The sequence below is a fragment of the Condylostylus longicornis genome, unplaced genomic scaffold (genome assembly GCF_029603195.1).
Source record: "Condylostylus longicornis isolate FDR11 unplaced genomic scaffold, ASM2960319v2 ptg000116l, whole genome shotgun sequence".
Taxonomy (NCBI): domain Eukaryota; kingdom Metazoa; phylum Arthropoda; class Insecta; order Diptera; family Dolichopodidae; genus Condylostylus; species Condylostylus longicornis.
Genome location: NW_026578084.1, coordinates 987,677 through 1,001,648, shown reverse-complemented (window position 1 = coordinate 1,001,648; position 13,972 = coordinate 987,677). Strand labels below are relative to the sequence as shown.

Sequence of the window (13,972 nt, the reverse complement as noted above, 5' to 3'; positions counted from 1 at the left end):
TATAGGTCAGACATCATATTCGTGAAGTTTCTATTGAATGGTTTGACAGGTTCAAGTAATTGCCATTTAGCAATCAAAATTATTTCTAAATATTTCAAAAACAAATTTTTAAACTCAGATTGTCAAAGTGCAGGGTATTATTCAGTCGGTTTATACCGACTTAAATGTTTTTACTTGTTTTTATTTCAGTTTTTTTTTTCATTCCTGAATCCCTCTGAAAACATCAGCTCTGCCAACAAATCCGACTCTCACCTCCTAGAAGGTAGGTAACATAGTTATCTGCCGGGTGTCTCCTGGGCAACTTGCTTAGTAAGGCTATCCGACTCTCACCTCCTAGAAGGTAGGTAACATAGTTATCTGCCGGGTGTCTCCTGGGCAACTTACTTAGTAAGGCTGACGAGAGCGGGTGAAAACGAGTACTCGGCGCTTAATCCGGGTTTCGTTGGTTAGGAAGCGCGCGGGCGGTAAATCCAGAAGCGTCTGACCTAGAATAGGCGGCTCCCTGGTCTGCGTTTGATCCCTGAGGGACGGCAGTTTTTGAATCCTGGCAGTAGGTATAAAAGGCAGAATTTAATCATTTGTGCAATGGACAAAACAAAAGGATTTAGTACCCCAGATGGTAATTCAACCACGCTGGAGAATCCACCCTCTTCGGAGGTCGGCTCTACGGATTCTGGGGAGAGCCATTTATTGCATTTGATTGATCCGTTCAGGAGGAACGCGAAAACCCGACGTTCACCACCTTCATCTGATGTGCGGATTTTAGAAAAGAATAAAAATATAAAAGGTGGACTACCGAACATTCAAGCTCCACAGACCAATAAAGATATAAACATGAGTAAAGCTCAAGCCAAAAAAAGTGATGATCAGAATGCTGACATACATAAAATTTAGCCAACTAGAACAGCTCTGTTAAGAAGCAGGATTCGGTTTCCAGGTTATAGAATTTACAACTCGAACCATCCTGGAAATATAGCGAAGGGCGGAACGGCGATAATAATAAAAAAAAATGTGGTGCATTGCGATCTGCACCAGATGCAAACCGAGGGAATGCAGAATTAGAGGAGGAATTAGAGGAGGAATACAGAAAGTTTGAATACAGAGGCGTTCTAAATTGACAATATACAACAAAGTTTTGATATATAATCAAATATTTAAGCCTGTCTGGGCTTACGGTATTCAGTTGTGGGGCTGCGCTGCGCAGACTCATATCCAATCTATACAAAGATTTCAAAATAGGGTATTACGGGACATTGTAAACGCCCCTTGGTATGTCCGTAATGCCGATATACACAGGGATCTCACGATCCTAAGTGTAACAGACGAAATTAAAAAGCAAGCAGCCAATCATAAAATGCGTTCATCCAATCATGTCAACATCGAGGCGGCTCGATTGGTTGACGATTAAAACTTTGTTAGGAGACTTAAACGTACGAGACCTCTCGAGTTAGTTTAAAGTTTTTTATCTGGAACAATGAGTACTTAGTACACTATTGTGTCAGATCAAAAGCTTGTAAATAATCAAAAAAGTTAGAGCAAAATTAATGGTTAGTCGTTCCGACTAGTTTTATAGTTTATTTTGAGGAGGGTGTTTTTTAGTGGATTAAAGTTCCACACTACTGCTTTTCGTCTGGCAGTGTCTTTCGAGATTTTTCACCCTTCCTCTCGGTAAAACAAAAAAAAAAAAAAATTCTTTTTTTCAAATATTTACATTTCATTTTTTCTTACCTTTCTGTTTACGATCTTCTTCTTTCGTTTTATTATAATTATGGTGATAAACCGGTGGACTTAATAATATATCATGTGGATGTGTATTTATAAAATTAGCTAAATATAAATCCAATTCACGTACAGATACATTTATATGATACGGATTAACACATAAACCTGGATGTGTACAATCTGGATTTTTTTCTAATCTTTCACCATCTGTACTTTCTAATGGTATTGCTTTAAATAATATCACCATAACTAAATCTAAACGCCATACTTTATCAGCTTGACGTAGGCAGTCTATACGACGCATTTTACCCTTTTGATCTGGATTTGATAATACACATATCGATTGACGTTTACCAGTAATACTTTGTACAAAATCTTCTCGACACTCTTGTGTAATATCTTTTCTTAATTTTCCCAAAAGGCGAGATGCCCATTTTTGTTTCACCTCTGCTTTTTCATTCTAGAAATGAAAATATAAAAAAAAATATAAAAAATAAAAAAAAAATTAAGATTTCATTAACATGAATAACTAATTTTTAATAATACGTTAATTATTTCCTGAATTCATGCACAAGAAATGCAGAAATACTGAATTGTGTAAAAATAGCGTATTACTGCAACACTAAAACCAAAGATACTTTTTAAGTAGCTTTATCTACTAATTCCTAAATTTAGAAGGAAGTTGATGGTGAATTTGCAAATTTTTTATTTTAAAAACAAATTCGAAAAATAAATTCATTTATTTTTCTCTAATATATAAAATATTGGTTTTCTATCGCTAAATTATTGTATTAAACTCTTTTCAATCGAGAAGAGAGAAGTTCAATCTCAATTTAATATTTCTTTCAAATTTGTTATAATTTTAGACTACCTATTTTAATTGGCTACTTTTGCAAAATGACATCTTTCCGATTCATATCACGATCTTACATATTTAATTTTACTGAAAAAAATCTTACCTGTAATTCGTCCTTACAATGTTTCTCTTCTTCAAGTGACATACGTTTTTCATGTTTTTTATAATATTTTCTTTTTGCTGCTTGTAAATTAAACCATGTATATGAAAATGATTTAACGAATGGTAATAACGCTTCGATGAACGGATGAAATTCATCCTAAATTTCCAAAACAAAAAAATTCATCAAAATGCGACATATTAATTGAAGGTGATAACAAAATGGCGTTGACACCAGTTCCATTGCAATTTTCACCAATTTGATTCAGCACAGTTATTTTAGAAAAATGGTACAGATGAGGAAAAAAATGAGTGAGAGAAAGAAATAGAAAGAAAAAATAGAAAAAAGAAAATAACAGAAACCGGAAATCGGATTCATGAAAAAAAAGAAGAGAGAAAAAAAAATAATTATTTAAAATTCATATTCAAAATTTTTTGCCCACAAATAAGGTAGCCATATATAAATTACACAGAGAGAAACATATATATAATATAAGAAAATAACAACAAAAGAATAAGGTAAAAACACAATAACAACATCAAACAAAGATTATTTGCTTATTTATTAGCATTTTTCTTTTGTTATCATTTAACTACATAAAATAAATTTGATATAAAAGCATAAAATAAAACGCAAAAAAAAATTAAAAAAGAAAAACAAGAAAATTTTAATTAGTGAAAACGCACACATTTAAAACAACACAACATCTAAACTATCAAATAACGTGAAAAAATTTCATTAAAAATATTAAATTTTAAATTACAAAAATTTACCAATTATTGGATTATATTTATTGTCAAACATATATAAAAAAATTCGGACACATATTAGTAATAAGAAAACGAAAAACAGAAAAAAATATTGTCTTTAAATATCAAATATTAATTAATTAATATAATACAATTTCATGATCAGCACGAAAGCGTTAAATTTTTAAATTAAAAACTTAAAATATATGGGTTTTTGTCACAGTGTTATTTGTTATTCTACAATGCATTTTCACAATAAAAAAAATGTGATGTGGTCAGCATATACACTATCGTAATCTATATTGTCTAATTAAGTAAAAGTATTACAGAAGATCAAGAAAATGCGTTTTAAACACATTTTTACAATTTTAAGGACGTTAGAAGGCTTTTGATTAACATTCCTTCGAAAACCGTGAATTCGGCCATAGTACAGTTTTGCTTTGTGTCATCCGAATTCCATGAAAAATTTGTCAGTTAGTCTTGATAACAAACAAAACTCAAATTTTAAATTTCAAGAAATTTCATTAATTAGTTCCATTAATTAGTTTATAGTAAAAAATCTATAATCAGTCCATTATTCGGCTCCCGAGCTCTGATCTTTCTAAACAAATTTGTAGCCTGATTGTTTTAACACATCGAATTTAAATGATAAATTGTTTTATTATTTCTCTTTATATGAGCAAAAATGTAAAATCCAGTTCAGCTGAACTTAAGATACACCCATGCACAGACAGACCGACATATGTCTCTAAAAAAAGTTCATTTGCGCTTCCCTACTATGGAGATGTGCGTTTGCACAAAAAACTCAACATTCGAAATTTGGTGCCATCACATGACCTCCGGTCGATAAAAAAAAATTCTGTGTGAATGATATAAAAAGAGTTCAGGTAGTAGTCTTAATTTAACTAACAACTATGGCATTGGAAATTTTTAAATTCAGACGAAAGATTGGAAATTTTTAAATTCGGATCCCCAAAAATTTTTATTAAAGGTAAGGTATATTGAAAACCTCTGTAATGGTATCTTTTAAAATGGAAATAACCAGGAAGCGCTAGACCCTAAAACAGGTTTCTCAGGACACATAAGAAAAGTTACATTACTTAATACATTTTTTTTAAATATGTTTAAGTATTACCCCAAGTTCCGAAAAAACTAAATTTTTTAATTGATATTTGACATTTTTCTCCATAATATCTAGTTAGAAATGTAATTAGAAATTGTTTGTTTTAATTGTTTTTAAAACAAAATTTAAAAAAATTTTAAAAAAAATTTTAGTATAATTTTTATATGTACATATTCAATCACACGCATATATATACGAACACACATTAGCATGCGAAAGAGGTAAAAAGAGCAATTAAACATAAAAAAATAATTTGTTATAAAAAAGAAATCTGATGTGATCAGCACGTAACCGACCGCAATCTGTATTGTCTAGTTTAGCGAAAATGCTGTATAAGATTTTGAAAATGCCTTTTAAATACTTCTTTCAAATTTTAAGGACACTAGTCTGGTTTTAGTGAATATATATCTAGAAAAATTTGAATTTTGTTTCCGAACCCTGATATTAACAAAAATTTTACACGTTCATTGTTTACCACCATGCACGTAATCTGTTCAAAAATCAGGTGATTTCTTGTATTATCACACGAAGCTCATATATAGAATTTCAATCTATTAATCTGTTAAATATTTTCTTCAAGATCATTAAAAATATAACACCGTCTTACCGTTATAGACCGTTAAGCCGACAGACCGACATCTTGCTAAAAATAATTTATTTACGCTTTCTCACTATTGAGAAATGTGTTTACATCCAAAACTCGATATTCGAAATTTGGTGTGATCACATAACCACCTGATTGCATGCAAATGCGATCGGTAATAACGTTATTGCGAAGATTTGTAAAAAGAAAATAAATTAAATAAAAAATAATTTATATAAAAAGATGTTTAAGAAAAACTACAAAAAAGTGCAAAAGTTTAAAATGTAATCATCAAGAATAATCATTAAAAGTAATTCATACCTAATTACTTAAATTATTTCTTTAGTTAATCCTTCTTTAAAATTTCAAATTTTAGATTAATTTATGTTTTTTTATTACTTTTTAAACTTTTGCACACTAACAACTTTTGCGAAGAAAAGAAAAAAAGAAATTTGTTATATGGCCATTTTAGATTTGTTTTTTATTATAGAAATAAAATGTTAAAAAATTAAATTGTAAATATTTTGCATATTAGAAAAAGTTCCAAAAAAAAAAAACAAAAAAAGAATATTAATAAAAAAAAAATATATTTCTTTTCTGTTTAAATATATATATATATATATAGAGGTATATAAATGCACCAAACACCGAAATTACATACAAATATAAAAAAAATTACACTTATATATGATTAGAAAAAAAAATACATGAATTCAAATTTTAATGCGTTAATTTCTTTTTAAATTTTTTAATTAAATTTTTAATTTTAACACACATATAAAAAAGGAAGAAAAAATGGGGTTAAATTACATATACACGCATATATATAGATTTACATACAAGTACATAATATGCATGTTGTAAAAAAAAAACGTTTCTTATACATCATATAATATGTAGATTTAAAAAATGTTATCATATAAATCACTAATAAGTACTCGTAATCATAATAGTGGACGGGTATATTAATAACTAATTATTAATTAATAATAATAGAAGAATAAACTTCTCTTTTTTAGTTTTGCACTTAATAAAGCCGAAGAAATTTTTATATTATTTAGAAAATATAAGAAATTGAAGATAAATTAAATAATGAATTTCGTATCATAAAAAAATTCAATTAAAAAATATATACTCAAAAATATTAAGAAATCTAATTTAATATAAACTGCATTTTTTGAGTACTTTTATTATAAATTACACTATATGTATATTCAATTAATTAATAATTTTTATTGCAGTATATATGTATACACATGTATATATGCATATGTATATATCTACATTATATGTGCATATGTTCATAAGTGAATGCATTGGAAGGAAATTAATTTAATTAGAAAAAAAAACACAAAAAAGGAAGAAAAAAAAAACAGAAAACTGTAATTATAGTGTTGCAAAAAATGCCCATGAATAAAGTACATTAAAAAAACTTTTTTTTAATAGTTTATAAAAATTGTAAACATTTGATATTAAAATAAATGTGTTTGTATAGAATTTAAAATACTAAAAGACAATAAACCAAAATCCAAAAAAAAACAAAAAAAAAATTTATATAAAAAATTATATTAATTATACTAAATATTATTTATTTATAATATTAATTATATATGGCAACAGGCCGAATTCTTGTCTTGATTACATTCAGTTTAAATAGGAATGTTTTTAAAAATTTAGAATTACATTGGCAGTTATTTGTGTTAAATGACTACGTCCTCTCATACAGTAAAAACTGGGTTATCTAAGGCGAAGTATCAATATTGTTTTAATGTTGCTTGTGCAGAAAGTGTTTTGAATGCAGCGTACACAGCAAAAAAAAATTCAATGCTTTTTAAAAACTTTCAGAATCAGCCATAAACTTCACTTATTTTTTGACTTTTTTTGTTATTTTACGAATAAATTTCGATAAAGATGGTGAATTTTGAAACAAAGTTATCAAATGTTACATTCAAATGCGAATGTCAAAATATACAGCTTTGAGAGTTTAACTTCACTTCACAATGTAAACACAATTGTCTTTACTTTTGTAAACTGTGTAATTAAAACAGTCGCAAACTGTATATAACTGCCAAAATAACTTCAGTTAAAAACGAAAACGTTTGTTTTTAAAAGTTGTTTAAAAACGAAAATATTCCAACGATTAAAATTATGCAAAATAAATAAAATATACATACGTATACATATATATACGATATATATACATACATATATATACATATATATATATATACATATATATATATTTTATATACATATTTATATATAAATTAATTATAAAGAGTTGTTTGTAAAGCTTATAATATATTAATTTAAAATATAATAAAGAGTTTGTTATATGAAATACTTTTACTATATCGTTATTAACGTAACAAAAGTGGGAAATTTCATTAATTAGTATACAATAATAAAAAAAGGTACTTAAGTAATAAGTACTTAATATAAAAGTTATCAAAAATTTAATTATATAATTTAAATTAATTTAATACTTATGCAATTTTTGTGCAATTTATTGATTGGTTTTTGTGTTTTGTATATATTTTTTTATTTAGAATAAAAAAAAAAAATATTTAAAAAATATAGATTACTTTAATTTTGAAATAATCAATAATTGCAAAAACAAGGAAAATAAGTAATTTCTGATATTATGATACAATTAATATTAAAATTAAATCAATAAAGTAAAAACCTAAAAAAAACAATCGAAAAAGAAGAACAAAATCACATTTAGAGTTAGGGTACATTTAGCAATTATTATTAATTACAAAATCCATAACACTGATTTCAAAGAATAAAATTAATATACACAAATAGAAAATTAAAAACAAAAACTTATTTCATATATTTAATATAATTTTCATATATATATTTGAATAATATAATTTGAATTTTTCTTTAAATTTTAATTAGTAATTAAAAAATTAATTGACATTAAAGGGAAACACAAAAAAAAACCCAAACAAATTAACACAAAAAAGTTAAAACCAAAAAAAAATTCATAAAACACAATATTAGAGAGGTATAAGATAAGTTTACATCAAAAAAAAAAAAAAATAAATATTACAGAGATATAACACACATATATTTTCTGACATTGACACAAACTGGATGAACGTTCTATTTTGTTTTTTCTTTTTTTTTTGTGAAAAGCTTCGTATGGTTGTTCGAATAGAATATTGACATTATACAGTTAAATTTCATTTTTAAATTATAGATTGCAAATAATTCAGCTTATACTCGTAAATTACATTTACTGAATTCGACTATTTACCTTTACCATAGTACAATCATTAATTTGATTTTAAATCTAAAGGAGAGTGGCTAGTCGAGGATTAAGTGAATAACTAAAATTAAATATAACAAATTGTGCATATTTTTTGTTAGTAAAACAATATTATGTATAATGTCGAAGTGACTTTAAGAGAACTCCAAAAAAAAGTTTGCTATATGTAAAATAAAACACTTCTTATCCTTTAACTGCAGTAAAATTTTCGAGACATTTGAGTTGCCGTGTAGAACAAAAAGTCGTTTCTGAAAATTACTCAAAATCAATTTGATGAAACAGTTAATTCGAATTTGAATCAGTTTTTCAATCTTAAACCGAAAGTTTCTCATTTAAGTCTTTTGTTTGTTTTCAAATTATTACTAATACATTATCACAATTTATTATTTTTTTTTTTTTTTCAAATTAAAAAAAATTTAAAATAAAAAAATGATATCAAACTTTAGATTTTTTTATTTTTAAAATTAAAAATTTTAAAATTAGATTAAAATATTAAATATCAATAGTAGAAGTAATTTGAATAAATTTAGTACTAAAAGAATAAAGAATTTACAACAGAAATTTATTTTGCTATTAACAAAATTGAGTTGGTACTAAAAATAAATTAAAAATATTTGGAAAAAAAAGAATTAAATCTTTTAAATTTGGTGTGTAAATTTAATTGAAAAATAGGAAAAATAAAAAAAATAGAAAAAATTAAAAAATTTAATCGAAAATAGAAAAAAATTGTTAGATAAACAGTTTATTATGTATAAAAATAAATATTAGGATCTTTTAAATATTGCCCTTAATCTTCAACAATTAATATACGAGTATTAATAAATTTTTTTTATCAAATTGAAAAAAAATTTAAATTAGACAGGAGATTTGATCAAATAAATGTTTAATGTGTAGAAGAAAATTTATCATCTAATTGGAAATGTCTTTTAAGAAATTCTTAACTATATAAAACAGTCGAACGTTCATACAGATTGTTGTTTTTTACTTTAATTTATATAATATTTATTTTATTATATAATTTTCCTGACTATTTCTTTTTTTATTGTGTACATTCTCATTTCGCTAATTTTTTGTAACACGTCAATAATATACAATTAAATATATATTTAAAAAAAATCATAATAATTGAAAAAAATTATTTTGTAATTTTTTTTTTTTGTTTTTTTTTTTTTTTGTTTGTATGTTAATGACATATGTTAATTACATATGATATGGATTTCGGCTGGTTGGTAGCAGAAGAGTAGCACAAGCACCTGTCCTGAAGATGGTGTCTGTAGATATGATGTAACGTCCGTCTCAATCATACAGCTTCTTAGTGAATCAGGTATAAACATTTGCTGGTTGCTTCTTTATTTTGGTTTTATATTTTTGTTTTTTTTTTGTGTTTTATTTATTTTTTTCGATATTAAATTTAAGAAAAAAACAAAAAAAAGCCGTAAAATGAGAACACAAAATATTCTCTCTTTTAGTTGAAATTCTCAGTAAGTATTTAATATCTTTGTGCTGTTGTGTTTGTTTCTGCTGGGTATTTTTTATGTAGAGTTGCTTTTTTTCTTTCTTTAGTTTTGTTGTTGCCTGTGTGCGTCTTCTTTTTTTTTATTTTTGATTTTTTTATGTATTTAAATAATTGAAAATAACGAGATTCTTAATAGCGAATTGCAATAACGGAAAAAAAAATAGTAAATTTAAATATATTAATCATCAATATTTTTAAATAATAAGAGTTAGAATTTGTAGTAAAAATTCTAATTAATTACACCACTACAATATGGTAACGCGAAAATTACGAAAAAAAATATTTTTATATAAATTTCACTTCACTTTAAATTTTTTTTTTTTTATATTATTAACGTTACTCTGGTGTTTATTTTCTTTTTCTTTTTTTATTTAATGTTGTTTTTATACTTTATTGCTAAATATTATTATTTAAATAATTATTAATAGTTTTATGTGTAGTTATGTAGTATTGTAGTTGTAGTCATAAATATAAATATTTTGCAATGTTTTTTATTTTTGATAATTAATTTGAAAGAAAAGAATTTAAATTAAAATTTTCGGACGGTAAATTTTTTTATTGTTAGTTTCATAATTGAAAAAATTTTATTATTGCTATTGGTGTTAACTAAATATATTATAAATATATTTTATTTTCCAAAATTAATTGAAAATTCAAAAAAATTTAATTTAAAATAAAAATTAAATTCTACAACCTCATCAACACAATTTATTAATTAATTCCCTTAAGTTTTTTTAATAATTCCTTATATTTTTCAATAAAGTAAACCGGAGAAGTGAAACGGAGGTAAAAGATGTCTCTTTTAAAAAAAAATTATAAAGAAGTTTTTTCAGTTTTCTTTTTTTTCGTATTTTGATCGTCACTTCTTGTTTCGTTATCACGCGCGCAAATACTTTGTGGTTGCAGTTGAGCGGTTATAAAATAATATTATTGTAGAATCAGTAGAAGTATGTTTTTTTGAAAAAAGATTTTTGTTTTTCTTTTTTTTGTGTTTTTTTTTTTTTTGTTTTTTGTTATTTTAGTTAATTTTTTTTTTAATGTTGAACTTTATTTGTAAAAATGTTATTGGTTAAAATATTAAAATAAAGTGCTTTTTTATTAATTTTATTTTGTTTTATCAATACAATTAAGATAAAGACAGAACGATACCTTTTTTTGTTTTTGATTATTTGTTTATTTTTTAATTTAGTATTACTTTTATTTTATTTAGCATTACTTTAGTATTACCTTTATTTTAATTTATAATTACGTTATACCTACTATATTACTTTTGATTTATTTTAATTCGTTTATTGTTTTAAATTAATTTTAAATTTTTCTTTTTTTTATTATTATTATTATTACATTGTTGTGTTGCTAATTTTTTTGCTATTAATAAAATTACCATATTATTATTATTGCTTCTTAATTTTATATAGTTGTTTTTTTATTTATATATATGTTTTAAATTATTGTATATTAATTTGTATTATTATGTATTTTGTATTTTTTTTATTTAAACTGCTAAACACACTAACTAAAGTGTTTTTGTGTGTGAATTTTTTAAGTGGTGTGAAAAAAATTAAAGAGTAAAAAAAATTATTTATTTTGATTTTGAGATTTATGTTTTGTTCTATTAGAGCAACCAATAGAACTCTCTTTTTTTCGTTTTTTCTCTTTTGTTTTTTTTTAAGTTTATATTTAATTTTAAATATTATATATAAGATTAGTTTTCTAATCGGTTGTCTGGTTCAATTTTTCTTTTGGTGTTTGAATTGCGTAAATTTTGTTTAGCTCTGATTTTCTAACACGGCGACATTTCCTTTCTTTTATTTCTTGTAGATAATATCCCTTGTTTTTTTATGGTGTATTTCATCAATTATATATTTTATAATTTAAATTGTATATTAATTTTATTTCTATTTAGTTTTTTTTCTTTTAATTATTATTATTATTTTTATTATAAAAATTCAAAATTAATATATTATACAGTTGTCTCTGTGTTGTCTTAGGTTTTGTAATCTTGTCTTATTTTGATTTGGTTTTTGTTGGTGTTGTTGTTATTGTTATGTTTCTGCTTTAGATTTGCTCTTCGTGACGGCGGCGTTAATGAATTATTTTCATTACGTATGTAGTGTCCTTTCTCTCCTTACAACTAATTATAATTGCTTTATTTCTTCTTAGTGTTTTCTTTTTCTTTTTTTTTGATTTTATTAATATTTTATATATTTGTATTTGATTTAAATATATATTTGTATAATTATTAATAAAGACAATAACGATATATATTATTTTATAATTAATATTATGTAAAAAATATTGAGTAATAAATATTATTAATTAAAAAAAAACAAAAAATAGAAAAATTAATAAAAATAAATAAAAAAAGAATGAAGAAAAAAGAAAAAAAGAAAAAGAAAAGAAGCGAGTATTATTTTTTATTTGAAAGTACCACGATCGTAAGTTTTTAATTTTTTTACTGCTTTTCCCTTTTTTGGTTTTCTTCTTTCGTTTTTTGTTAATAATTTTTTTTAAATTTTATATTTATTTATATGTGTATGTATGTATGAATTTTTTAGAAGCCTAATTATACTATATATATAGATAATATGTATACGTATATATTTTTGCTTTATTTTTCGTTTCTTTTTATATATAGGAACCCTTTAAATATTATTAAAAACAATATAAAAAAATTCATTAAATTAAATATATATATTAATATATATATATTATTTAATATATATAGTATAAATATATATATATTAAATATATATATATATATATGTAATTCAGTATATTTGTAATAGCGTTTATGTATAATTTTTTTTAAATTATTATATAGAGTATATATTTATACTTTATGAATAGAAGAGGGTAGTTGTTTGTGAAAGAGATAAGATAAAAAAAACAAAAAGAAAACCGAAAAAAAGCGGAAAATCAAAAATTAAATTTTCTTTTTTCCTTTCTTATTTTTTTGTTATTTATCTATTTGCTTCTTTTCTTTTGTGTTTCTTTACATATTTTATTTTTTTAAGAAAAAAATTAAAAAAAAATATTATATAATAATGAATGTATTTGAAACTTTAATATGTGATATATATATAATTGATATACATATTATTATTAATAGTTTAATAAATATTAATTATTTTATATGTATAATATATATGTAATATAGGTTTTCTTGTCGTCTGATATAATATTACACGACAGTATTTCTTTTTATTATGTGCAATAAATTGTTTTTGTTCATATGATCTGTATGAGAAAAAAAAAGGAAAAAAATTATACATTTTATGTACATTACAAAATAAAGTTTATTTGGTTATTGCGAGGACCAGTCTCGGGAATTTTGGAACAATTAAAATGCTGAAATTCATATTTTATCCGACTCGTTTGCAAAAATGTCATTTTATTCAGAATATACTTTAATAAAGTTCTTTTCCCTTCAGCAAGTGAAAATAATGCCTTTAAAAACAATCCACCGTATTTCCAATTCAATTCAGTATTAAAATTAATTTCATTCATATATACGAATATATTTCAAAGATTGCCTACATTAAGGATGCATTCTTTGATATAAAACAAAAAAATTTAAAGAACATAGATCTTTCTGGTTTTGCTACAGAAAATGATTGAAAAATGGCATTTTTTGGATTTTGGTAGACTATAATTTTTAGAGGGGTCTTCTTCGGAAAAAGGTTTCTAAAAAGTAAAAATCTATGTTCTTATAAAATTTCAGGTTTCTATCTTCATGGGCGTAGAAGTTTTGTAAATGTGTCCACGGACAGACGGACAGAGTGAAACTAATAAGCACTTTTTTTCATGTTAAATTCATACTATAGAAAAAACAACATTTTTTTTACTAGAAATGAAATCTCCAGAAATGTGGTAAAAATGTCCAGAGACAAAAAATATAAGCATTTTTTAGTTTCAAAAAATTATAGTATAAAACAAGTTTAAAACTTTGACTAAAGTAAATTAATAAACCTTAATTCTGAAAATCGGTCGTTTAAGGGATCAGATCCCAAAATAGATTGCAAGAAGAATGAAACAAAAAA

General features: G+C 24.0%; 1 protein-coding gene across 7 annotated transcripts in view; it reads right to left on the bottom strand.

Annotated features, from left to right (window-relative positions):
• Positions 1 to 13,972, bottom strand: part of LOC129614689 (nuclear factor 1 X-type) — a 36,692-nt gene that overhangs the window by 4,410 nt on the left and 18,310 nt on the right. For 5 of the 7 annotated variants that reach the window (XM_055529507.1, XM_055529503.1, XM_055529505.1 and 2 more), the window contains 3 exons: positions 9,667 to 12,104; positions 2,682 to 2,837; positions 1,729 to 2,182 (listed from right to left, as the gene is read on the bottom strand). In XM_055529507.1, coding sequence (XP_055385482.1) covers positions 1,729 to 2,182; positions 2,682 to 2,837; positions 9,667 to 9,747 — 691 coding nt within the window. In that variant the 5' untranslated portion in view covers positions 9,748 to 12,104. Of the gene's footprint in view, positions 1 to 1,728; positions 2,183 to 2,681; positions 2,838 to 9,617; positions 12,618 to 13,972 lie in introns of those variants that run through there. The other 2 variants (XM_055529509.1, XM_055529504.1) reach the window with 2 other exon arrangements.